General features: G+C 36.0%; 4 protein-coding genes across 4 annotated transcripts in view; 1 reads left to right on the top strand and 3 right to left on the bottom strand.

Annotated features, from left to right (window-relative positions):
• Nucleotides 1-11,667, bottom strand: part of LOC129569814 (uncharacterized) — a 54,416-nt gene extending 42,749 nt beyond the window's left edge. Inside the window, exons 1-2 of the mRNA XM_055448985.1 lie at nt 11,561-11,667; nt 11,090-11,488 (exon numbers count right to left, since the gene is read on the bottom strand). Coding sequence (XP_055304960.1) covers nt 11,090-11,194 — 105 coding nt within the window. The 5' untranslated portion in view covers nt 11,195-11,488; nt 11,561-11,667. The remainder of the gene's footprint in view (nt 1-11,089; nt 11,489-11,560) is intronic.
• Nucleotides 11,668-13,717: 2,050 nt separating this feature from the next.
• Nucleotides 13,718-19,803, top strand: LOC129569790 (uncharacterized). The gene is made up of 6 exons (XM_055448954.1): nt 13,718-13,899; nt 17,758-17,909; nt 18,770-18,893; nt 19,178-19,332; nt 19,416-19,510; nt 19,579-19,803. Exons 2-6 carry the CDS (start codon nt 17,828-17,830, stop codon nt 19,717-19,719), a joined length of 597 nt encoding a protein of 198 aa, XP_055304929.1. The 5' UTR covers nt 13,718-13,899; nt 17,758-17,827; the 3' UTR covers nt 19,720-19,803.
• LOC129569799 (uncharacterized) lies at nt 14,473-16,309 on the bottom strand. Its single transcript, XM_055448964.1, has one exon. The coding sequence runs from the start codon at nt 16,307-16,309 to the stop codon at nt 14,483-14,485; it is 1,827 nt and encodes a 608-aa protein (XP_055304939.1). The 3' UTR covers nt 14,473-14,482.
• A 915-nt stretch (nt 19,804-20,718) lies between the features above and the next one.
• LOC129569784 (basement membrane-specific heparan sulfate proteoglycan core protein-like) lies at nt 20,719-27,403 on the bottom strand. Its single transcript, XM_055448947.1, has 12 exons — nt 27,376-27,403; nt 24,676-25,054; nt 24,511-24,583; nt 24,397-24,452; nt 24,070-24,186; nt 23,686-23,817; nt 22,321-23,621; nt 22,210-22,261; nt 21,506-22,144; nt 21,157-21,359; nt 20,952-21,054; nt 20,719-20,880 (listed from the first exon to the last, which is right to left on the bottom strand). The coding sequence occupies exons 2-12, from the start codon at nt 24,761-24,763 to the stop codon at nt 20,804-20,806; spliced, it is 2,841 nt and encodes a 946-aa protein (XP_055304922.1). The 5' UTR covers nt 24,764-25,054; nt 27,376-27,403; the 3' UTR covers nt 20,719-20,803.
• Between the last annotated feature and the right edge of the window lie 32 nt (nt 27,404-27,435).

The following is a 27,435-nucleotide window of genomic DNA, read 5'->3' on the forward strand; positions in this document are numbered from 1 at the left end:
TCGCTGAACAACTATATGGGCAACTGTGTGCTGGAGAATGATCAAAATCCGAAACATTTTCGAATTGAATATTGGCTACTCTTTTCATGAGATTCCGATGCTCTTTGTTAACCTCCACAAATCTCATAATAAAATCATTCCGGTTAAAGATTTTGATGCACGGCTAATCAATTTTGGTGAAGACGAAAACGACAAACGAAAAATGTGAAAAGAATTTGCTGGTTTGAAAACATCATCGTTGGCCGGATGATTCATTGAACCGAAGTTCGGTTACCAAAACCATTGATGCATCTGGTCCCTTAAAAATTATGACAACTGCAAGTGATTCCAAGAACACAACTAATCGTACAGCGTCGATCGGGAACGATTCAATTGGTGTGTTTGGTTGTGCGTTTCGATTTCGAGCGTGCGCACGAAATGGCAAAAATGAAAAAAAAGCGTTTAAGTCTCGCGCCGTATGTTATTAGAGGGGAATAATACGCTTAAGACTTATTCGAAAGGCATTTTTATTCCAATGCAAATAAGGCAACCGACTTCAAACGGTGCGCGCGCGATCAGTATTGCCGTTGACTCATTGTGAGCAGATTTAAATGTAAGTGTGCATACGACGAGGGAGAAGAGATGAAAAAGAAACAAACAAAATGAACTCACGGAATCCTTTGTTTGTATTAAAATATGAATTGTAATTATTTGATTTTTCGCACTCGTGGCTCATGCATAAATTGAATTGCTCGACGGCAGCGAGACCGATATATCAATGTCGAAGCAAACACACAAAAATTGTGTTGTCATCGATTGCAGTGTAGTCACAAAGCGCTTGAATACCGATATCGATCCATGACACTTGATAAATGCGTTTGGAACGACAATTTTTGTTTGGTGTACGAAACGAAGCAAGCAACTTGAAACGGAGACTCAAGCCGAGACTATGTACAAAGAGGAAGAATGAAACAATCCTAATTAATTACCTAACTTAGTTGGCTGTTGCGTGTTTTTATCCACAGAAAAGTTGCATTGAATTTATTACAATAGCATCGATTTTGCCAATTTCGTGATGATCTAAAACATCGATCTGTCGTTATTTGCATTGAGAGTCACCGCCATTGGAGTGTGAGTGAGTGGGCCGTGCGTTTGTTTTATTCGCATGAATTTTCGATTTGATCACGAAACAAAACACTTTTCTAAATAATAAAGTGAGATGTTTGCTGGAAATTGAGGACTGAACGCCCATGCAAATTGGTCGCTTCGTTTGTTTATTGTTGCTTGTTGGAATAAACGTACGATTAGAACGATGTCATTCCTCGTAAGAAAATGAACAAAAAATTTCGCGTTAATTCCTTCTCGTGCAAAATTGTCGTTCAAATCAGTCGTTTGTTCAATGTTCACTTCGCAAAATCTTCATCAATCGAATAATTGCCCAAATGGTCACAGCAATAAAAGCCATTTTAAGACCTGACCTCAAATGCCGATCTGCTCGTTCGCTCGCTTGCTTCGGATTGAACTGATTAGTATTAATGTGCGCTCTTAATGAACGAATAAATACGTGTCGTGTGTGCATTTAGTGGCTTGCGCGTCTGGAAGTGCAAATTGTTCACACTCCGAAATTGAAGTCTCTCGAAGAATGCCTGAAAATAACCATGCATGTCTACACTTCAGTTAAGAAAAAACACGGAAAATCGCAAAAAATTGCAAGAAAAACACAGAAGAACCCAGAAATGAATTTGAAATTTAATAAACAAACAACTGATCGATTTGGTGTAGTTCATTTTTTAACATGTTCCATTTGAAATCCATACGATTTCGTATTCTGGTGGAGATTCGTTTGAACAAATGAACCACGTTTGAATACATGAGCCATAGACCGATTCGTTTGAATCTACTTCAACTCACTAAATAAAGAACATTTGAACAAACGGAATAATTGACGAAATTATACCAATTGACTTGGAGAGTTGGCTTCGATGACATCATTCGGATCAATCCAGACGCAAAGAGAAAAGTATTGATTTGTGACTCTCGCTAACCAATTAACAACAACGAGGAATCAATAAAACACTTTTGATTTCTTTAATGACTTCATTCGTTTCTTTTCGTTCCATGGGCGTGTGCCTTCAATTTGAAGCGATAATTGTTACACATTTGCAGTACTTTGACCAGTACAGCAAAGTCAATAAAATAATAAATTTGGTGCGGCTAATTGGCAGACAAGCGTATTCGTTTCTGTTGCCACGAAACAGACAGTTTTCAACAATTTCAAGTAGAGTTCAAAGCATTATAGGTCAGCAGTTACAAATCTTTTTTTCCGGCGCTCTAGAGCTGTTTGTTGATTTTTTCCCCGTTTTTTTTTTCATTTCTTGGGCTTGTTCATTAGTTTGTTCATTTCTCTTGTTTGATTTTGAATTCATGAACTCAAACTACAGTGTTAGTCTTGGATCTGGTTTAGTTTTTGTTTATTCTCACATAGTTTATGAGTTATCATATCTAAAGGCAAATAAATAGTCAGTTGAATCACGTCATTTCATACGAATGAAAGCACAATGAAGAACTTTTACAAAGTCTCAAGAGCCGAGAAATTACATTGAATGTGTACAATTTGTGACACTGGCAAATCACTTAGAAAAATCGGAATGAAGTGATTTCCAACGAAAACAATGACGTACTGATAAGAATAGTCCATGAGATAGGCCCATATATGAACTACATTCATTGCCTTCGATTCAGTGCTTTTGAATTTATTCGTTTAGGCGAATGGTATTTGGCAGAATGGAAGATACGTATTTAAACTGCCGCCGATGTTAGATTCCAATTGGTGTTTGGTAAAGAGCTATTTGGTGACTAAATATACCAAAAAATATGGATAAAACATAAGCAAGACAGCGAGCCCATTAAAACTGTTGACATGGTGTCAACAAATATCATGGATGTTTGAAAGTTTTTCGACTTCTTTCAACTTGAAAAATTTCTCTTCTTCTTCTTCTTTTTGGTTCGAATTTTTTTCTCATAAATTCGATCATTCGGTAAAAGGCAACACATGCTGGTCCTAGGGGGTAGACACGATTAGTAAATTAGAATCTAATACAGTAAATTAGAGAATATTAGAAAATATTAGAAACTGAAATGTTTGATGACTTTGACATGGCAAATGCTATGCCAATACAATTTTTTATGAAGATTTTTGTTTTGTTTGATGAAACAAAACGGTAAACAATACCGTTATTTGTCAACAAGTCTGTCAATTTCAACGCATTACCACTGTGCCTAGTACAGAGACGTAAAATGTTCGCCATTTAGTTTTACATTGCCAATGCATTTCGTTATGGAGATTTTTGTTTTGTTTATTTTTTGTTGTTTGTAAACAAATCTGCCAATCCTTTAATATTACCTCTGTATATTTCGTATGAACCATATACTAAGTACAGAGGCAATGCTAAAAGATAGGCAGATTTGTTTACAAACAACAACAAAAAAACAAAACAAAAATCTCCATAAGGAAATGCATTGGCAATGTAAAACTAAATGGCGAACATTTTACGAGAATATTAGAAGATATTAGCACTTTCAAACGATTATTAGAAATATTAGAGAAAACTAAATGAAACTTGGGATATATTTCCAAAAATTAGACAGATTAGTGATATTAGACCAATATTAGAATCCGTGTCTACCCCCTAGTGCTGGTCCCATAAAAATCGTCTGAAATGTTTTATTCTGTCTGAAATTTGTTCACTTTGAAATATTTTTCGTTCAAAGTGTTTAAATTCGTGTTCAAACGAAATGGAAATTGACGAGTGAAAGGGCTTTAGCCGGCAGTGAAATGATTGTCCATATGGTGGCTCAAATGAAATGCCACTTGATCGTTTGTGACAAACGAAAAAAATTTATTCACAACATTTATAAAATACCCATTGACATACACATACTTCAATCCTGTTGCTAGCACACAGCAGTGTAAAAGCCAATGGCAATGAATTTTTTCGATGATTTTTCATTAAAAAGCAATTTCGCATAAATTGAGCACCAGATCAGCGACCGAGTACCGATTCATGATATTGTTGTATTCAATTGACATGTTTCACTTTGATTCTCGCTCTAAACACTTTCGTACATATGGAACTTGTGTGTGAGTGTTCGTTTCTAACTCACAGCCAATATTTTGAATGCACATTTTTCTGATAGCATTCTAGTTGATTGTTTAACTGTTTAATCGCAATGATTTTTAGGGGGAAAAAACGCATTCTCCTCGCCTTCTATTCAGTGCTGCACTTCGAATGGCAGTTTTAGCTCTCTGTTTTTTCCACTGTGTCATAAACGAATCATCTGATACACTTGTGTCATATTTATAAATAAACAATCAACTGTGCAGTTATGAATTATCTGTATGTATGCGCGGAACAAACATGGAATCAAGAATTGAGAGAGCTGTAAATGTGTCGTTGAGGATAAAAATGGGATTAGGCGAAACCGCTCGTTTTCATGTCAATCATTTTTGTGTTTCTGATACGAGATAGAAGACAGAAGACATATCTCTTCTATCTCTTACCAGGAACACAAAAATGATTCACATGTAAACGAGCGATTTCGGCTAATCCCATTTCTATTTCTCAACGACACAAATGAACAAGAGAAAAAAAATGCCTGTCGAAAAGGGCATCCATTCAAATGCATTCAAAATTCTTGTCGAATTTTTTTCTTCTTCTGACATTTTTTCTGTTTGACAAACTTCGATTTTGTTAGAAAAATTTTAAATTGATATTTTCCCATAAAATCCATTCAATTGAACTCGGAAGCTGTGAGAGAAATCTAGTCTCTGACTCTGGTGGGTGTGATGCCATAACGATTGTTGCGTTTGCATTGGGAGCATCCATTTCACACCTAATGACTAAGTGTTTATCTGTTTATGCAGTTATTTCGATTTTTATTATGCTACTCGCGGGCTTGTAACTACGTCAAGTAGTGAAAGAATTTGGCTTATCTTTTATTTGAATTGCTCTTTATTTCTACCTTATCTCGATTAAAACCCGCGCTCTTATCGCTTCAACATCTTTTATTCGAAACAATCGGAGACTCCGCTGTTTTACTGTGTCAAACTTCTGAATTGAACTAATTATTGACTCATTTCTCGCTTTGTTTTATTTTATTTTCATTTCAGTTTCGGTGAATTTAAGAAAGATATCAGTGAATTCAGGAAAAATATTCTGACATTTTAAAATGAGGAAAGAAAGAGAGAAAATGGGAGAGTGATAGAAAAAGAAGCACAGAGAGAAAGAGATAGAGATATGGAGAGGTAGAGAGAGAAAGAAAGAAAGAAAGAGAGATAGGGTCTTCGACTGGAAGATTGTGAAATGAAAAAAAGAGGTCTGTCAGATAGAGAGTCGATGCAATGATTTTCTAAATGGCCAGAGCTATCTTGTTCCAGAGCAGTAATTGATCCACTGCAATGGAGAAAAAAAAAATCTTGCAATGAACGTGTCTCGGAGAACACTGTCTCCCAAGATAGACTGCAACACTCGTTGAAATTGTGAACTGTGGGTTGGTTGCTACTCTACAATTCATTTTGTTTAATAATTCGATGAAATCGGATGCCTTTGAAGGAAATGAGCCGATGCAAGGGCGGTGCATTTGAAATGTGGTGTGAAATCGGAGCGCCATTTAAACAGAAGTTGAACAAATTTCGTTAACGTAAACAGAAGTCGATTGTAAGTGCCTTCGACATTTATTTACCTAACGCATTGTAGCGTTTTAACTCAGTTGTGAATTAGAATTTTTCATTAACAAAACAAAACGAATACGAAATCATGAGCAATTTTGGTTGTTTCATACGTAAGGTTGGTATATTTTCCGTTGTTCTGTATGTGAAGCCATCGTAAAAACACCAAATGTATTCAACTGAACAAAAAAAAGTGCGTTATGGGCCCATTTTACACACGATCGAAGTGAGCAACAATTTTGATGACAATAAATTTTACCGTAAAAAAATCAACTGACAGCAAATTTATCGCATATGCTAATTGAAAAACGTGAGCCGAATATGAATATGCAATTGAAAAAGTCGTCTTAATCAAAATTGCTGTTCATGAGTGTTCATTTGATTGAACAGAAAAGAAATATTATTCCGATTAGTGGTGTTGTAAAGCAAATTCAATGTCATTCGTACAATCCGACTGAATCGAAGCAATTTTTTTTATGTATTCCTTTTGAAATGGGTCGAAATTAGTGTAAGAACTCATGTATTTTTTTTACGATCATGACAAAATAAATATCGATGATTATTTAAACGATAAAAAAAAGTGACTAATTTTCAAGATGAATTGCAAGCTACCGACTTTGCGGTGTATATATTCTTGGGTGAGTAATGAAGACGTATTAGAAATACTGCATCATCAATGATTACACACCGTGTGTTATATGGGAACTACAAAATGAGTTTGAAGTATAAATTTTAGATATGGTGTAATTGATTTAGTTTATAGCACTCACATGACATGGGGGCCCACCACATGACATACACACATACTGAACTGTGGCTCATTTATTCGTTCTTTCGTTCGTTCTTTCGTTTGTTCTTTCGTTCCTTCAAAATGAAAACATCAGCAAATTCTGATTAACATGAACTGAATCAACGGCGGTTCAAAGCAATAAATTCACCGTAACATTTTTTTTCTTTTAAAAACGCGTTCGCTCACTCACTCATTCACTCACTCACTCGTGTTCATATAAATCGGAATCACAAAAATTTGTTCATATTTCTCGGTGTTTTAATTTTAGACTGTTTTGAGACGTTACGTCTCTTGGGATATGACATGTGCGAGCGTACTTCACATAACTTAAGCGAAATAATGTTTTACATTTCAAGTGTTATGATGTTATGATTTCTGACCTTAAGTTCATGATACACATCATGAGGAAAATGCCAACAAATCGCGTCCTTTTTTCTCACTCTCGCCGCGAAAAAAAAAATCGAGGCAAATCAAATCGAAAATGCGACACGGAAATATGCGTGAATTCGACGAATTGAGCTATGGCCGGGACGAAAATAGAGAGCAGCCGATCGTGCTATTCTTACGAATGAAAATAGCATTGAGAAATTACACCATTAAGACAAATGACTAATTCGTGAAACGCCTTTCTTGCAACGGAATTTATTGAGATGTTAACAGCAATTTTTGTGCTGCCGCCGCTGTTGTTCAAACACAACATGACAGCTCTCAGAGGACTCAGACCAGTTCATTGAGAGAAATTTGTTGAAAAGTCAAATTTGTCATAAAAATGAGTAAATACACACGTGTTCAGCCTTTGTTATTTGAGACAATTTTCGATCGTTTTTTCCCCTCCTTCTTCACCATATCATGTTGTGTTCGCCATGTCGTAGTGAGTGAGTGTATATACTTACGATGAAGATGCGTTCCATCGATATCGATACTGATCAATAAAATAACAATCATTTTGATATCAAATAAGAACCCAATCATAACATTATTAGTCGAGAGAAAGAAAATGTGCCTGGCCTCTGCATTGATATGCTATTCACACGCATTTTCGGTATAAATTCGCGCCGCATTCTCAATATCGATAGCTGGCTGGCAGACTCTGACCAAAGCCATCATCAGCCAAAATACGAACTATTTTCGCCGATTTTTATCAACATTATCAATGGCAAAGTGCGATTTCGTGCAAATATTCTCGCTCTTATCGTTAGTCGTCTCAGATAGTTGCGAAACGTTTCCAATTTCCAAACATAAATCATGTGCTTTTCGTGATAATTTCGCCCATCATCATCATCATCATGGTGAGCAATTCGAACAGAAGTGGCAGCACCGCGGGAAAAAAAGGTTTTTTCGCTTGTCACTTTTTTTTTCTTTCGACGCTTCATTCTTTCTGTCTCTATTCGTCGGAACACAAACTGATTTAAAAATGACTCTATAACAACGGAATCGGGTTTGCAAGAAAACTTTTCTACTCCTGTTCTCTCGCCTCACCATTTTTTTTTCTCTCGTCGTCGATGTCGAACGATTTTTGGCTCTTGTTCGTTCAATCATGTATTCATAATGGGACTTGTTCGATATCTTACCATTAACGTATTAATGGCTCGTATATGATAGTAGTCGCTGAAAGAATGAGGCGAAAAAATTAGATGAACACACAACTCTGTCGATGGTATCGATGACAATGTTATGAGGTCTTCCGTTTCATTCATATGCGTTGCGCGTTGTTTTTTTCTCTTCTAAATGTGAACTTTGTGGAAAATGTCGAGCGAGAAAAAAAAACATCATCGAACTTAACTTAATAACGGGTATTGTTATCGTTGCATGTCTTTTTTTGGTGTGTTCTGTTTGTTACGACCAAAAATGGTAAAAATGGTCCATTGCTCTATGAACTCGCATCATTTTTAGCAGGAGAGAGACGAGAGAGAGAGAGAGAGAAACCAAGCGCGACCGTCCATTGACATGAATTAATATTTTATGTATATTTCATGAACGACAGACAAAATAATCGATTGTTTCTTCCGTGAGATTAGATTTCGGGTCATCAATCACTTTTTTTAAATTTGAGAACTAGAAAGAAAGTGGATTGAAGCAATTTGCAAAATTTATGGGACATTCGCTTTTACTACGTTCGATTTTTTGTTCTGGTTTATTAGTGGCTACTTATCCTCGCCATTTTTTTCTCACTTAAATGTATCGATTTTAAATGGTTATTTATTGAGTTTTCAAGTAATTTTCAGCCAATTGGGCTCCAAAAACCCACTTCTTCCTTTTTTGGCCTTTCGATCCACAAGTGGAACAAATCTCGGCGAGATTCACACACAAGACAAGCACAATCAGAACAACTGATAACAACTATATACGTGTAGAACAAAAAAAAAGGGAAACACGAGCACGAGAGAGGGGCAAAGCGAACGGCAAAGGCATTGATGTGCAAAAGGAATCGAATCGTGCAAACCACAACACGGGATCATTTTTACGTTATACGTGACAAGAATGCACATGCACAATAAAGATTCTCAACTCATGAGAACGAAGGATTTATATTTTCCGACGGAAACTTTTATATGCAATACTGTCGACTGGCGCGAATATGAGCGCGATGGCAAAAATACACATATTTTTGTGGCGTTTTTTTCTCTTGTTATTCTTTCTATCGCTCTTTGTCTTTCTCTCTGTATTTTTTTGCATCTCAGTCTCTCTGTCCCTTTCCTACGTTCGAATAGCTATTCGCATGAATTTTGACGCTCGTATTTTTGCTTTACACACACGAACATTAGTTTTGATACTTTGATATTTAGTGGGCGCTCTGCTGCAACATCTGAAAGTGTGTGACTCACAATTTGAACTAAAATTCGGTTGGACGCTCTTCTTTTATGCATACGGCTTTATATGCGAGTCGATCTTTCTGCAGTTTAGTTTTTTTTTCTTTCTCTTTTCGCTCTCTCTCTCTCTCTCTCTCTCTCTCTCTCTCTCTCTCTTTCTCTCTTTATCTTTTTCGCCACTTTCCAAAACGTTCTAATGATCCTTTTGTTCTCCATCACCACGCTGCAGTTGAGAAAGCAAACAAGCCGAATGAAGGAGTCGGCAAAAAATCTTGTTGAATGCAGTTAAATGGCATCATTTGCCAATGTTACAAGACACGAAATGTTGGATGTGGCTATTCCGAATACTTTTTTTTATTTCTTGATTTGTCTCAATTTGAGACTCTCAAAATGGCATAAGCAACGGGGTTTTAATGCATTTGTTCCCATGTATGGCTAGTTTTGCAATGGTCTGTAAGGACCAGAACGAATTCTTTCTGTGGTCAACACATTCATTTTCTTCATTTTGTCGAATAGCAAACATTTTGTTTGAAAAAAGCAAATTATTACGATTTGAACAATGAATCTTTATGCCATTTTCAGGTGATTTAACCAATTTATCGCTATTTCCAGGTGAAATGCTTGTCATTGCAATGACAATTGTCATTCATTTAAACAAATATTTAGTCAAAAATTTTGAAACTGTTTTATTTCACTCAAAAGTCGTCAAATTAAAGTCATTGTACTTCGATTCGTTCATAGATAGAGAGCAAAATGAGGTATCTATGATAGAGCAAAGACAGATAATGGAACTATATCGAGATAATGCGAAGAAAAAAATTATTTTGCCCATTTTTCATCCAAAGTTTGGATTCCAAACCAATGGCTTTTTAAAACCGCTTGAAACTCATTTATATTTTTCCATATTTATGATGAATATTTTGATTTGAATGAAAAACCGAAAATTTTTCAACATTTCAATTTTTTTTTGAGGAAATAAAAAAGAAACTTTGGAGATAAATCAATAAAAAAAAAATTCTAATAATTTTTTTATGTAAAAATTCAAACGAAGAAGAAAATGTGTTAGCCAATGGTGAGAAATTCGATTTACGACCGAATTTGATAATGGCCATTTCCATGTTCAGATAATACGTTCACAAAGAATATAAATTCCACCTGAAGTGTACACGTTGAATTATGTAACAAAAGGCATGAAAAAAGTCTTAAAAACCTCGTGAATTTCGGATCGAAAGCATTATGAGTGAGTGAAAGCACATTTTTATGCGATCGACAAGTATTGTTCTTTGATCATTTTGAAAAGACTTATGACTATAATCAAGTATTTCATGGCATTTTCGTACATATTAGCGTGTTTTACACATTGGCACTTATCTTTTTTTTGCCCAAAGATAATGTCAATGTTTCATCGACAATACCGCGGCAGCAAAAACAAAACTAAATCCATTATCTCACATTCGAACTATAAATGACAGTTTTTTTTCTCCCAACAGCTGATATCACTTTCAGCGCCATTCTATAAAATTCATAAATTTTGATAATCACTTCGGAACTGAAACCGGTTCTATTTTTGTTCTATCATAATTATGAACGAAAGAAGCAAAGAAAGCAAAAAAAACGTATCGCCGCTACTTAATCGAAATGAACAAACACATTAACACTTTGAGTTGATGGATTTGGTCGAAAAGGCGAAATAGAATATGGAATTTCTTTTTTTTGCAACACATGCTTTTATCCATACTATGTGTTCACATGTAGACGAAAAAAAACACGTTTAATCCTTACCTTTGGTTCAACGGTTTGTAATCCGATAAAGAAAATTACAAAAATTGCGGTGATTGTCCAAAAATTGCTTCGCCAAGTGGAACGAAGCATTTTTCGTTGTTCCATTGCGTTCGCGAACGCAACTGAGCAGCAAATTCACGTCACTTTATGATATATCGAAATTGAAGTGAATTTAGTCTTGGCCCGAAATTAATGAAGAATTTTATTTTTCCTTTCAATCCACTCAAAATCACTGTTTTTCTTTTTTATTTCAATCAAATGTCCATCTTTGATCGTTTTTTCTTCTATCAATAAAAACGATAAGATTGTCTTTTCTTTTCCACCGAATTTCAATTCCAACAAAACACTTTCGATATCCTAAAGAAGAAAAAAAACGATATTTCTCTCTCGAAACTATCACTAAAAAATTGAAAAAAAAAAGAATTAAAATTTAAAAAATGTTCGACCAATTAAAAATTCTTTAACACGCACAAATGCTTGAGTTGAGGAATATCCGTCCGCTCGTGACGACGGCACAGCACAGAATGTATTTTGCAAAGCACACACGCTGAACCGATTCCGAAAAAAAACAGTCGGTCTTTTGATGAGTACGAACAACCGCGAATCGCACACTAAACCGAATCATTTAATAGCGAAAATATGCATATAACGAACGGCAAACACAACACCGGTCGGTCGGTCGGTCGGCCGTCTCTCTCTCTCTCTCTCTCTCTCTCTCTCTCTCTCTCTCTCTGTGCTCTCTCGTTGGCTCTCTGTGTGTCATATGTGCTCTGGCGAAAAGAATCATCGTTCGCTGCTTCGGCTTCTTCGCTCCTCGAAAATGATGTCGTCATCGCGTTCTCCGTACATATATCATGTTACGTTTTTCTTCTTCTCTTACTCCTTGTCTGTGTTTTTTTTTGTCTTTCTGTCGTTCTGAACGATGCTCTTCAGTTGTGTGCCTCTGTCTGTATGTATTCAACGATTGTACGTTGTCACACACAGCATATAAACATCAACAATATTGTTATCCACGGCAAGGCTTCCAAATGCGCTTTACACTCACATAACGCACACCAGCAGACACATTGAACCATAACATCGTCTGATACCCGGCATTTTGGTGTATTCGCACGCGGTCGCATATGAACAATTATTGTAATCCGCGTGTTTAAATTTCGTAGACATACAACCTGTAGTGTGTCTGCTTTTAGCACTCACACATTCATACACACCGGGTTCTCTGTAATCGTAGCAAGAGACAGATACGAAATGTGCTTTGAACCTATTTTCCGCATGTGCACTCATTCCGGACAGGTCAATCGAAGCTTATGAAGCAATTGAATTTATCAATATTTCAACCGGCCAGAACGACATCGATCTGGGCTATTGAACTATGTTCCATTTTGAGGTTTTTTTTTATGCTCGTATTTGCATTTTAAACGTTGAATTTTTTTTAATATGAATTTCGTTGTTTGTGTTTTTTTTTTTCTCGACTATTGGCATTCACAGTGCTAAACTAACATAACACAGCGTGAATCTCACACTTCGATTTTTGAATATTTTTTATGGCAAATATTTTGTAAATTGATGAAAAAATGAATGCGCTTAATTTAAGAATTTTACATTTTCTATTTAAATTTGTTAAAATTTGTTTCATTAAACAACGAGCTTCCAAATGTCATTCTCCACTTTGGTTTGAAACCTCTTTCGCTTACCACGTGGTCGAAACCAAGAGATTGTTTGTTTATATATTTTGCAAATGTTTTTCCAATTGCCAAAATATAATTCAATTTGTAGAGAAATGAAATATAGCATATTTAAGCTCCGCCTCTCTCTCAAAATGCGCATGTCTGACCCCCAAGTTATAAACGTTCATTGCATTACTTGTTGATATCACATGTGTTCCTGTCAAGGTGACGAAAATATTAGTTTCGGAAGAAAAACATGAATCGTTTTTCGAACCATTTTTGAAATTCCAAGCTTTTTTAATAATCAAATTGAATGATTTTGAAAAAATTTTAGAAATTGGTATTGAAAAATGTTTGCTGATAGTGCAAATACCGCTGTTTGATAAGAAATGATTAGAAGCAGTGCACTTTTCAAGAAGCTTTATACCTTATTTCATGGTGAATTGCAAGATATCTTTTCGTAAAGAGATTGTGGAACTTCGGAAAGCGTTTCTTTCTATTTAATGTATTTGTTTTTTTTTTGTAAACGAATTTAATACTTTTTCATCAACCATCAACATTTTTTTTAGCTTAAAAACCTATTTTGTATCATTGTTTGTTTTTTTTGTGTCATTGTTACTCTCTTCAACATAAATTCATTATGATGAAATCAAAATTACCGCTTGACATTGACGATGCCATCTATTGGACGTAATTGCACATTTTTGGTATTCAAACAAGTTTGAATCGTCAACTAACTGTTGATGGAAACAATTGCTTCCGAAATGTAAATACATATACATATTAACATACGGCTATGTACAATTGTACATGTACAACTGGCACGGCTATTATTATCAAGAGCGATAACACCGTAAAGAGGACAAAAAATTGAAACCTGATTATGAAATTTGGTACGAACAATTCAGATCTCTATTGAGTGTTTCGGGATTTAGATGTGAAACAAGTTGGTTTTTAATTTTTGCTGTGCACTGTGGTAAACTCACTTTTCGTACCGATTATTTAAATTCGATTCTTATAAGTATTGAAATATATCGTTCAAAAATTGGCTTAAAGTGCTATTTTTCTCGTGAGGATCTGAATTTTTGTGTTATTCAATTGCTTTTGTTTGCGTCCATTTGATTGGAAAAGTATTGAAAAGTGAGAACCAAAAGTATTTTTTTTAATTAGTATATTTTAGTAAATTTTTCCACATTTCCAGTTTCAAAACCATATCAAGTTTTTACGTAATGGATTAATACAGTTTTTGAAGTGTGTTAATAAGATTAAAGTAAACAGTTTAGAACTAAAGCATCGTTATCACCAATTTTTGTTGAATCTGAAACCGAAATTCCGACCGATTTTGTTATATTTTATGTGTTGAAAAAGCAAAAGACAAAAAAAAAACAATTTCAATGTAGCCTGTTTTTGCGTTTGAGTTAATCCCAAATGTGGTTTTGTACCAGTGCCGTAACTAGAAAAAAATCTTTGGTGGTGCGCTGAAAATTTTCAAAGGTGCTGGAAAACGATAACGAACAACAACAAAAATAACAATACATTTTGCGTTTTTCTGAGAACCAATTATGATTCGTTTTATTCAAGATCAAATATAATATTTATTTAATGTTACAGTAACGTAATTGCTGATTTGATTAGGAAATATAATAGTATTGTAGATATTCAATAATGTTTACATAAATCGAAAAAGTATCAAAAACAAAAATAAGACCTGATTCGTTGCACTTTAAAATAAACTTAAACGTCTGTTTTTTTCATTGAATTTTCGCATAATAGAATTGTCATCCAATGTTTTGAGTTTCTTTTTTTCAAATGCCAAGAATGTGAGATTGCAGAGGCGCTTATCCGTCATCGCCATCCGACGCACCGTGTCTATTCTTGATAATGCTGAAAATGAGCACTCACTTACTGCCGTGCTACTTGCAAACGTTTCAGCTGCCTCCAGTAGTTGATACGTATCATTCATAGCTTCTCTAACTGGAAATAGCTTCTCTAACTTGGACATTCCTTGCTTGTTTTTTTCTTTCGATAAAAATTGTTTCACCACGGATAATTCGGCTTCTGAGGGCAATGTCAAATTAATTTCGCTCAACGGCTTGAGCGCATTTCGATCAAAATCATCGTCACCTATGTTGTTTACTTCATCGATAGCAGTCAAAATATCGGTGTTCTCATCGAAGCGACGAGCCATTTCACTTGAAACGCGATCGATTACATTGAAATACTGCGATTTCAGCAACAATGTTTCTTTTTCGACGTTGTTTTGCGCATCTACTTCAATGTGACGCTCCCCAAGCGTCTCCAATACGATAGAGTTATTCAATCGGGTGCTACGCTGACGAATTCTCTGTGGTCTCGGCTCGAAATCTTCAAAATTGCTCATTACTTTTTCAGCGATTTGCAGAAAACGGTTGAACGCTTCATCCGTTCTTTGATCCAGCACGGTTTTGTGAACGGATTCAATTATCGGCTTCGCTTGAATAAATCCTATTTCACGGCTTTGAAGCATTTTGTTGGCTGGTTCTATCAAACTGAGTAAATGACATAAAAAATGCAGCATGAACAAAAACTTCTTTTCCATAATTGCACTTGACAGGCCTGAAGCTAATGCAATGTCGTCGGCATCAAAGTTCTTTCCATTGCCATTTTTTATCGTGTCCAATGCAGCAAGCAAATCATCGTAATTTTGGGCGATTGTTTCAATTGCTTTTAAATGGCCGGACCATCGTGTTTCAATGAGTCTGGGAATGTTCGTTCCGTCGTATTTTCTTCGAACCTTGAAACGATTGAAAAATTTATGCAGAAGCCTAACTTGATCGAAAAATAACCGGCATGAGTCTATTTCCGACACTACAGCTATTACGACAAGGTGCAAACGGTGATTAAAACAATGTATATAGGGGATTTTTCGTTTGAAGTATTCTTGTAGCAATGTTTGCACACCACCATGTTCTCCGCTCATGACGAACGCACCGTCATAGCACAGGCAGATTATTTTAGCAACAATAATGTCATATTCTGTGATTTGGTCGATGATCAATTGTGTTATGCCTTTTGCTGTGATGTCGTCAGCTTTTACAAAACACAGAAGTGATTCAACTGGCTTTCCATTCTTGATATAACGAAACGCAATTGATATGATTTCTCGACCGTTTTTGTCTTTGGTTCCGTCGGCCATCAAAGTGCAATGGGTAGAATCATTTATATCGGCAACAATTTTCTCACGCAACAGATCGGCAATGATTTGAATGATTTCATTTTGGATGAGAGGAGACGTATACGTTGCGTTTGCTGGCATTTGCTCTTGGCAGTGACGCAAATGTTCATCGTTTTCCAAATTGTACTCGAATAAATTATTAAATAAGCCACCTTCTTTATCTTCTGCACTGTCCCAGTTCCCGCGCAAGGGCAACTCGTTTTGCGCCAAGAATAAAATCGTTGAGATGATCTTTTTAAAATAATAACGTCGCTTTTCTAAAACGGTTTCATTCAAAAGAGTTGACACTTCTTGGTTTGAACTTGACCTACACAATTTCTCTTTCCATGAAAGCATGCTGCTTATATGAGATGGAGTTGATTCATGCTTTTTAAATCCTTTGCCTGTACTTAAAGCCGCTTGCCATTTGTCATAGCCAGTCGTTGTGAAGACATCACTCACGTTGCCCAGTCCAAATTGACGGCATGCGTAGCAAAACGCCGCATCTTTTTCTTTGGAATATTCCAACCACTCGAAGTTTGTGAGCCATTTGCTTTGGAACGACCGTCCATCTTCCTGCTTTTTGAATTTGTAATTATTGAAAACTTGAATCTTCTTGTCTTCTCCTTTCTGTGAGATATCGTTCGGCTCATGAATAGTTTCAGTTCGTTCGGATGTGGTTCCAGATCCACTTGCAATTTCTTCTGAAACAATCACGCTTGGAACAATTTCACTTGAATCAACTCGTTCTGCAGTAGTTGAACTTGCTTCTTTCGCTCGGCTTTTTTTGTTCCAAAAACTTTCCAATGTAGCCTAAAAATATTTGTTAATAATCTAAGATAATATTTGCTTTTCAAGCGATAATGGTAACATCTATCTCTGGATTTCGTTTCGGTTCAACACCTTTTCCACTTTTATTCGATGTTTTTTTTTGTGGCAAAGACATTTTAAATGTAAAAGTCAGTATCGAAACTTTGCTATTGATTTTGCAAGAAAACAACCGACTAATCGATGAGCTGATTACGAACTGACACAAATTCAATTTCTTTTCATGCATCGTACTTCTTCGTTCAATTGTTTACATTTGATATTAAACCAAACAATTCTATATTTTTGTCGGTGATATTAATAAAATATGCTTATTATCAAATCAAGTGGTGACGACGCTGATCTGCGCTGATCTTGCAAATTTTGTTTTGACTTTCGTATGTTTTGTGAATTGAACTGTGTATGCAGTAATCAAATTGGGATTAATATCGAGTTTGAAATGCCTAATTAGCAAAAACAATAAATACAAGTAAACGCAGTTCATATAACCAAGTTTTCATATGAATCCAAACAGAACCGATAGCCGATGTATAGAAGAATGCTTTGATTTAAAACACTGAAGCAAAATACTGAAATGATGATTCATTTATTTGCCGATTTTGTCTCAACTTTTTTGTGTGTAGGCAGAAAAAAGTATCAAACATTATCGGAAATTTTTCAAGAAAGTGCTGAACAAATGCTCAAAAAAATTTTGGGGGTGCTCGACAAGATTTTGGGGGTGCTGAGCACCCCCAAGCATCCGTCTGATTACGGGCCTGTTTTGTACGAATACTTGAGTTTAATCATTTATTTATTTGCAAGTTTTAACGTCTACTTAAATAAGCCGACGGTTTTAACAGTTCAGTTTCAGAATAATTGTGATTTTTTTTAATCATTCGATCTTCTTCCAAACTGTCGAACCATTTTTTTGTATTTTGTAATAAAAATAATAACTTTACTTTCACATTCCATTTCATCCATTATTTTTTCATCAATAGATTGGCGATTCAAAGACACATTTTTGCACCGAACATCGCAAGGAAAAGAATTGTTTAAATATTGTTCAACATGAACATGTTACTTGTGATCACATTGTTTATTGCTGCTTTCACTTTACAAGAAGTAGAAGGAAATCCGACCATTTCTACGGGTAATTCACTATTTTCGTATTCTAATTTACATTTCAGAACTATTTGGCACAATTTGGGAAAAATATATTCAATTGAGGCAGAATACATTTGGCAAGATTTTCGCAAAAAACTTGTTCCCCCACAAAAATATGGTGCTCGAAGAATATTTCGAAAAAAAAAATTCCGAAAGAAGACTTTCTTAAGAAATCTTACATTTTATACCAACTGACTTCTTCTTCATCTTTCATACCTTGTGGGAATCGTGTGACTGGTTTGTTTGTTGGATTGGACGACTGGAGCGTTACAAATTTGGCGATGTGTTTGGAGGTTGTTTAACATTTTACGAAAAGTTAGTTATTCCTCCTTTTACTAAAAGTTAGCTAACCATTCTTGGGCTCTGAAGTTCCAATTTCATCGGAGGCCGAAAACTCATGCTATTTCGCTCACACTTACGTGCAGTTACCCGTATACACATCAACGAAGCAGTCTGCTTCAATGTTGAAAAGTAGTGCGTAATAAAAAAAAACAATAACGTACATGTTTCGGCAACGTTGCTAACGTTGCTCTAGAAGAGATTATGAATGAACGTTGAACGTACTAATGAGAAATAAAGTTTTTCAATTACTGTTTGAATTGTTATCACCAAATAGTTATCATATGAACATACAATTACCAGATTATGTTGCAAATATTTCTTTTATGAAATGTATGTATTCGTATGTTACACACTCAATACGAATCAAACTTGACGAAATTCAATTGATTACAAACTAACTGATTGTTGATGTCGCTGTTATTGTAATGGTCATAATAATGTGATTTCACGTATAATTGTTGCTTTGCATTTTGCTGTAAAAACAAATTTTTCTTTTCTATACAGAAAGAAAGTTAGCTGAAGAAGTTATTGTGGAATCAAGTTTAACTGTTAATCCACAACCTCCAATCGAGTCCCGCAATATTCGCGATTTGCTCTATTACCTTGTATCAGACTCGCCATTGGTCAGGTAAATCCTTCAATTTATTTTCGACAAAATTTTATTTCACAGATGAACCTAAATAAAGAATGACTACCAGCTTTGCCCTATTTGAACTTTTCATGATATTTGTACGTGAAATTTATAAGTCCATCTATTGAAAAAACCCAAAATCAATGAAAGTTCAAAGTTTTTCATAGATTATCTATGGTATTTACATGTGACACATACAGCGCCATCTATTGAAAAAAGTCACAATCGTGTCAAGTTGAAATAAGGCAAAATAACCCAGAAAATGCTTGTCATTCTTTCAGAGCTAAGCGTCAATTTGGTGGACCTGGATTTGGTGGACCTGGATTCCAACAACCGAACTACGGCAGCTCTCAATCAACCGCTCAATCAAATTCGCATAGTCAAGGTTTTGGACCCGCTGGTTTTGGGAATGCTAACGCTTTAGCTGGTGCACAAGGTGAGGTCTATTCACCAATAGTTAAGTTAGGAAAGGAATTTCACCCAAAAAATATCGTTTACAATTCATCTTAATTTTTGCAGCCTTTCAAACCCATGGTCCTAGTGGTTCCTTCGGAGCAACATCATCTAATGCACACACAGATACGTCGAACTCATCACCATTCGGTGGATTTTCAGTAAATTCGATTGCTAATGAATATTTTGTCATGTTGTTCATCATTTTTAAATATTCCTTGATCATTAGGGAAGCAACACGAATTCGGGTGGGCAGACGTATAATTTGCCGAATGGGCAAACGTTGAACATCGCTTACAACAACGGATTCAGTAATACTAATGGAAATCCAGCACGCAGCCAAGGAAGCTCAGTGTCTTTCAGTGGTTGAAAGAAAAAACGATTGATTAAACTACCAAAATACTCAAATTGAAATTTGTAACAAAAAAGAGGCTAGCCGAACAAATAAATTTTCTTTTAGTGAACAATTTGATAATTTTTTTTAGAAATTACGACGGTATGTGTGCATCATAATCATATCTCTTTAAAATTCGGCGAATTGAAAACATTATGTATTAGCAACCATACGTTTATGTGCGTTAACTCTAATCAACCCCGTGTTACATATATGTAACGCTTTTTGACAAGTAACAAACCTTGGTACAAAAAACTTAACGAGTGATAATATCATTATGCTATAGCGTGTTTATGATTCTTAAAGGATGTCACTATTCAGTGATCCTGGAGGATCTAAAGTTGTTGGAATTTTTTTTTAAGTTACAAAACTTCAAAATTTTAATTTGTTGAAAAAAGTGAGTTTTTTTAAATTTTTTTCGTCGATTTTGCACTGAAAATCACAAAATTAAAAATGAATTCCGGGAAAACTAGTGGACAATTGAAAAAAAACTGAGTATGCAGGTCTTATTTTTTCCATTTAAATAAGATATTTTAGCAATATTTTGAAAATCGGTGAAAAAAAATAATTGTGGGTCAATTCGAGTTAAGCATGTAAGACACAATGATATCGCTATTCTAAGCAGAAACGATAACATCGAACAGTAAAACAAAAAATTGAAACCAAGTTCGAATTATGAATTTGGGAACGAACAATTCAGTTCTGTATTGAGTGTTTCAGGATTTGGATGTGTGAATCAAGTATGTGTTTGGTTTGTTTTTAAATTTTTTGCTGTGTACAGTCGTAGCTCACTTTCCCTACCGATTATTAAAATTTGTTATCGTTCAAAAATTTGGAATCGTTCAAAAAACGGAATGAATGGGTCTCACAATGAACACAATCACACTTTTCAGGCTGACTCTGATTTTTTGCTCCTGTGTGTGCTTAGCGTGATGTTTCTTCGACGATTGAATCAGTCAGTAAAAAACAGGAATATGAAAACATTTTGAAGCGAATAAATTTAATCATTAAATTTTAATGTAATAATGGTTGATTTTCGAAATTGATTTTCGGTATTTTTCTAATTTTGATGAAAACCATATGACCGTGTTCTACCACCTGCATGTGCTTTTCGTACACGACTTTCATCCGTACGATCTAGAATTTAAATTAAACATTCGTATTCAATTAGAAAAAAGTATTGTACTCTCAAATATCGAATCACTGACCGCGAACGATGAGTTCAGTGGTGAACATTGCATTCTGGGTTATTAACTCGTGTATTATACAATCATAAATGCCAGCATCACTTTTCTGTGTGTTGCAGATAATCTGAAATGAATACATTCAGTTCAATGAATTGAATTTAGTTCAATCGAAATAGTTCAAAAACAAATATTTGAATAATTTTAAAAGTAAGAATGTCAATCGTACCAAATCACGTCCAAAAAGTCTATGATTTGTGGACAATTGTCGTCCATCTGAACGTATCCAGTATATAGGTTTGTTCTTGACTGGAATTTCACATGTCATCTTGGTAGTAGCACCTTCAATCACACTGTATTGCTTTGAAGGATGTCTTATGGGACGATTGTCTTGAATTGGTGAATCGTTTACTGTATTTGTGTCGTCATCGCCTTGATTTGAAAAACAGAACAAAAATTTAAATATTCATTGCTATAGAATCAACATCTATTTTAATCTCAACCTATCCTATGCTAGCGATGTAAATAGTAGCTTAGCAAATAATTTCACTCCAAATCAATATCAACTGAACACTTACCAAAATTGTCACGTCTGGGCTCAACACGAACGGTGATAGTTTTTCGATCTTCACCAGCTGCGTTTTTAGCAAGGCAAATGTATGTTCCTTCATCGCTGCGGTAGGCCTTGTATGTGCGGATTAAACTTTGATATGAGGGTTTATGTTCGTTATGAAGTGGTGAATATCCCTTGGATTTTGTTCGCCTCTGCAATGGATTCGTATCCCTTTTGACTCTATCAGGTCGTTCCCATTGTACATTCGGCAAGGGATATCCTTCTGCGAAACATTCCAAATAGAATTCATCGCCTTCGGTTACAGTCAACACTTGTGTATCGGGCAAAATATGACTAATTGGTGGTTGTAGAACGCGAATCACTGTCGTTTGTGTTACTCCTCCGACTTTGTTTGATGCACGACATTCATACTGTCCCGCATCTTCGACGATTATGCTTGAAATGGGATAATCAATTGAAATTAAATCGGGTCCATCATATGTTTCTTTAACGCGCTGTGAAAGTGGTTTTCCATCACGACGAGCCCACATCACAGTTGGAGCTGGGAATCCGGCAAGCACACGACAGGTCAAAATGACCGATCCATCAAATCGAACGGATTGTGGCTGAAGCGGTTGAATTTCAATAGATGGTAGCACATATTCTGTGGAAATGCCGTGAAATCAATTCAAATTTTGCTTCAATTCAACTAAGTTTGAAATTTTTTACTTCGCTTTGGTGGGACTTCACAATGGTCACCTTCAGTGTTGTCACGGCAATTCTAAACAAATTAAAACCATTATTTTATCTTCGATCCTATACACTATCCGCATGACTTACATGACAAACGCCAGTTTTAGCATCGCACTCAACTGAATGTCCGTTACAATCGCATGGTTCGCACAACCCTAAGTAATAACCATTTTCGCTTCGTCTGTAACCTGAAGCGCATTCTTCACAACTGGTTCCCTGAAAACCTTGTGGACATGTACATTGTTCAACTTCCGAGGCACGGGCTGGGTTACCAGTGTAGTGTGAACTGGTCGTATCCAAAATGACTGAAGACAAAGCGGCTTCATCAGTTGTGGTCGTGTATGTTGCTTTGATGAAAATATCCGATACATCGGCCAAAGTCATGAGCAAATGTTCACGATTGATGCTAACTCCATCGATACGTTGCCAATTCACTTCCAAAAGTGGTACAATGTACGGTTGGGAAATGCTTGGAGCGACTTCATCATGACGATAATGCAAAATGGTGATTTCATTCGAACTGCGAATGACCACATCGGGTGCGTTGTTTCGTGACATAATACCACCAGGCATTGGCACATATCGAATGGTGTAGTTGAGATTTCCACCATACGACGTGATTTTGTTACCGGCAAAACGTGATGGCAAACGCCAGAAATAAACATCTGGATCACCAGCCAAATTTTGAATCAAAACTTCATTGTTGTATGTGCTAACCTCAAGATCACTTTCTTGTGGACTTTCGAAATCGGTGATCAATGCGAATTCATGGCGGTTCGGGGCGAATGTAGCAATAGTCGAGTCTCTGTACAATGAGCTGCTGGTACATGTTTGGCTCACACCATTACAGAAACACTGAATGCATCCGGTGTTGAATCTTGGACTTAAGAAGAATGAATGGCTTGAGCATTGATCGCAAAGGGCGCCGGATGCATGTTCTTTGCATTCGCAACGACCGTCTGGATGCTGACGAAGTGTTCCGCTTGGGTCACAGTGGGAAACTGGTAGTGGTTGGGTTGTTGTAGTCGTTGTTCTAGTCGTAGTTGTAGTTGTCTGCTCTGGCGTTTTTGTTGACGTGGTAGATTTTGCCGTCGTTGTGGTTGGCTTAGGTGGTGATTTTGTCGTAGTTTTCCTTGTGGTTGGCTTAGGTGGTGATTTTGTCGTAGTTTTCTTTGTGATTGGCTTAGGTGGTGATTTTGTCGTAGTTTTCCTTGTGGTTGGCTTGGGTGTTGGTTTTGTTGTTGGCGGCTTCATTGTAGTAGTTGTAGTCGCAGTAGTCGTTGTCAAAGTTGAAGACGAAGTTGGAGCCAAAGTTGAAGTGGAAGATATTGTCATCGTTGTTGTATTTATTCTTGGTTCTATGGTGGTTAGTGTAGAATTGGTGGTTCCTATGAATGTTAGGCTAGTGTTTAGAACTAGATTCAGAAATTGAATTGAAATCATTAACTGTACCTGTTGTTGTTTCCCCGATTTTCGCGTCTGTAACGACAGTTTCTGGTGTTGTCATTGTCGTAGTAGTACTTGCTGTTGTTTCTTCTGTAGTCAAAATCGTGGTCGATGGCTCTTCTGGGGTTGTGGGCTTTACTGTTGACATCAAAGTAAAAAAAAACTAAGACAATTTCTTAAGAAAACTACCAAATAATTAAAGAAAATATATTTGATTATCGTTCACATCCCAAGTAATTTTTCTGTGTAAATTACCAAGTATATTACAACAAACCCGTATCAAAGAATACATTAGTACTTCCGAACAAAAACGTTCTCATCTTACTAACTTCTCCTCTTCTTTGAATTTCATATCTACTCAAGTTTGAACACCAAAAACGATGTACTCACTACAAAATTCTGGGTTTTCATCTTCATTTTCGTCACAATGAGAAATTCCATCACATTTCAACACATTGTAAATGCACCTTCCATTGTTACACTTGAATGTATCCACATCGTCACACGCTGAAAATATTAATCAATTTAATGTTCATTTCATTTTTTACCACATTCTGTGCACACATTATTGACGGAGAACTGTCGAAGTTTACTAACTGTTTTAGGTAGTTTCAAGTATTTAAAATGCTCAGATGTATTTGGCGTAAAATGAAACAATTTCATCAAAACGTGTACGCTAAAAAACGGTATCTACCCATACTAGTATCCAATACTCACAACAATCCGCTTCATCATGACCAAAGGGGCACACATCCAGGTCTTTTGCACCGTTACTAAAAATTTTACAATAGAATCAATTTCGAATAAACATATGGATTGAATAAATATTACCATTTGTATAAATCATCTATGCATTTGCGTTCACCATTACGCTGAATACATGAGAATTGATCGTCACTACACTCTGAAATATCAGAAAACAACACATAGTTTCAAAATTTCAAAGAAAAATATTTTACGATGCCAAAAAATCTGCGAAATTATTAGACAGTTTACCGGCTGAAGCCTGTGTGAATTGAAAGATGAGGAGCAAAACGGTAACCCATGAATTCAAATGAGCGATATTCTCACGGAAATGTTTCATAGTTTTAGAAGGCCGTTTTTATAGAACACGATAGCTCGTTTATAACTACACAATGCACACATTCATTCAAATTGACTATATATAAGTGTTCGTTTTTCAATTATCTCCTCGAAAAAAGAATTGGATTGTTTCCAATTGGAATTATTTTTTAAAAAAATGGAAATTTTGTCATTACTTGCTAAATTAGCCCAACACAATGTTCTGTTCTTGAAATTCTTTCGGCATTTCCAGAGGTCGCATATTTGCTGCTGAGAAGGCCTTATAATAATTGATAAGCAACGTGGGTGCCAGCTAGAAATGACAATTTTGCACCGTAAGTGCGTTAAAATAGCGATTCAGGCGCCTGAGTTAGGAAATTTAGCTCAGCTCAGGCCTTCTTAGCAGCAAATATGCAGCCTCTAGGCATTTCTGTTGCGTTAACTCAATTGAATCACTGTTTCATTATTAATTTTTAAATTGTTTGTAAGATTTTCGATATAAATATCAAAAAAAAAACAAATTGTGTTTTTTTTCACCAAAAATGGGAAAATGACTTTCCATATGATATGGTCAATTGGTCATATGAATGGGCAAGCGGAATAATGAAACGTAATTCTGTTTTTAGATGAAGTGCCTCTGTGAAAAATTTTCAGTAAAAGTGCCCCACAAAAATATTGTCTGAATAAACGACACGTGAATTTGTTTTCATGCAAAAAAATTCATGTACCACTTTTACTGAAAACAAATTTACGAGGCGATTCAAATTGAACATTTTTCGTGGGGCACTCTTTCATACAATATTTTTCGGTGACGTCACTCGTATTTATCACATAGTGCAAATTGAGTGATAAGGAGCTCGAATTTCGATGTGGCGATAACACCAATGGATTGGGCACAAAAAATACTGTATTAGAATCGAAAAAAAAAATTTATCATTTTTTTTCGATTTTTGCGTGTGTTGGACCGTCTACATGGGAAGTTTGTATGAAAACCTCGGAGCGCCGCTGCTATTGCATTGGCTTCTATGGCCAAATGTACACATGGAAATATCTCGAAAACGGCTGGCTAAATCGAAAAAATGGACCATGGTGTCACTCCCTAAAGGGAGTGTTAACACCCAGCTGGTTTGATAGCCAAGAATACAAATCCGGTGGAATTTGGGCTGATCCATAGATTCTCAGGATTCGACCTGATTCTAACACTTCAATTTCTTTCCGTCGTGGTGAAATTCCATACAAAACAAAGGTAAAATGACTTTACAGATACACATAAAAGAGGAAGCACTGGAATCTGGCCAAATCCAGAGAATCCATGGATCAGCTGAAATTTCACCGGATTTGTATTCTAGGCCATCAAACCGCTCGCTTCGTTCCTCTTGAAAATTTACGCGCAATAAATGTTGCACACATAAACAGGCATATGCACGTCTACAAGCGCGTCTTACGAGCGATTATGAATGAACGTATTGAGAAGAAGTGTCGCCAATGTGTTAATATTGTATACAAATATAGCACACTCAATATTGTAAGGCACTCACTCAACACTACGATCATCCATAATCGCTTGTAAAGCGAAACATGTTCAATCGTGTTCGTGTTTGTGTGCAGCAACGAAGCGAGCGGCTCTGTTGTTCGTAATACAACAGCTTGTAATACGAGCAAAAATTGCACATAAGTGTGAGCGAAACAGCATAAGTTTTCGGCGCTCGATTGTCTTCCATATAGGCCAATGCAATTGAATATAATATTATTAAATATTTACGCATGGAAATATCTCGAAAACGGCTGGGTAAATCGGCAAAATGGACCGTGATGTCACTCCCAAAGGGAGTGTAAACACCCGGCTGGTTTGATGGCCTAGAATACAAATCCGGTGAAATTTCAGCTGATCCATGGATTCTCAGGATTTGACCAGGTTCCAGTGCTTCCTTTTTTATGTGCATCTGTAAAGTCATATTCCCTATGTTTTGTATGGAATTTTACCACAACGCAAAGAAATTGAAGTGTTAGAATCAGGTCGAATCCTGAGAATCTATGGATCAGCCCAAATTCGACCGGATTTGTATTCTAGGCTATCAAACCAGCTGGGTGTTAACACTCCCTTTAGGGAGTGACACCATGGTCCATTTTTTCGATTTAGCCAGCCGTTTTCGAGATATTTCCATGTGTACATTTGGCCGTAGAAGCCAATGCAATAGCAGCGGCGCTCCGAGGTTTTCATACAAACTTCCCATGTAGACGGTCCAACACACGCAAAAATCGAAAAAAAATGATAAATTTTTTTTTTCGATTCTAATACAGTATTTTTTGTGCCCAATCCATTGGTGTTATCACCACATCGAAATTCGAGCTCCTTATCACTCAATTTGCACTATGTGATAAATACGAGTGACGTCACCGAAAAATATTGTATGAAAGAGTGCCCCACGAAAAATGTTCAATTTGAATCGCCTCGTAAATTTGTTTTCAGTAAAAGTGGTACATGAATTTTTTTGCATGAAAACAAATTCACGTGTCGTTTATTCAGACAATATATTTGTGGGGCACTTTTACTGAAAAATTTTCTCAGAGGCACTTCATCTAGAAACAGAATTACGTTTCATTATTCCGCTTGCCCATTCATATCTGTATTACTTTTAGCTTAAACATTATTGTATGTCCTCGGAATTCACTTTCATATCCATTTATGCACTT

This window comes from Sitodiplosis mosellana, unplaced genomic scaffold, assembly GCF_009176505.1.
Source record: "Sitodiplosis mosellana isolate CC-2019 unplaced genomic scaffold, AAFC_SMos_1.0 Smas_scaffold_44, whole genome shotgun sequence".
NCBI lineage: Eukaryota > Metazoa > Arthropoda > Insecta > Diptera > Cecidomyiidae > Sitodiplosis > Sitodiplosis mosellana.

Excerpts from the sequence above, each read along its gene's own strand:
- LOC129569799 (XM_055448964.1), bottom strand. The coding sequence starts at position 16,309 with ATGCTTTCATGGAAAGAGAAATTGTGTAGGTCAAGTTCAAACCAAGAA.
- LOC129569790 (XM_055448954.1), top strand. The coding sequence starts at position 17,828 with ATGAACATGTTACTTGTGATCACATTGTTTATTGCTGCTTTCACTTTA. Across the intron at positions 19,333-19,415 it reads CGCTTTAGCTGGTGCACAAG|CCTTTCAAACCCATGGTCCT; the intron begins GTGAGGTCTATT and ends TAATTTTTGCAG. Across the intron at positions 19,511-19,578 it reads CACCATTCGGTGGATTTTCA|GGAAGCAACACGAATTCGGG; the intron begins GTAAATTCGATT and ends CTTGATCATTAG.
- LOC129569784 (XM_055448947.1), bottom strand. The coding sequence starts at position 24,763 with ATGAAACATTTCCGTGAGAATATCGCTCATTTGAATTCATGGGTTACC. Across the intron at positions 22,145-22,209 it reads TGAAGTCCCACCAAAGCGAA|AATATGTGCTACCATCTATT; the intron begins GTAAAAAATTTC and ends GCATTTCCACAG. Across the intron at positions 20,881-20,951 it reads CACTGAACTCATCGTTCGCG|ATCGTACGGATGAAAGTCGT; the intron begins GTCAGTGATTCG and ends TTTAAATTCTAG.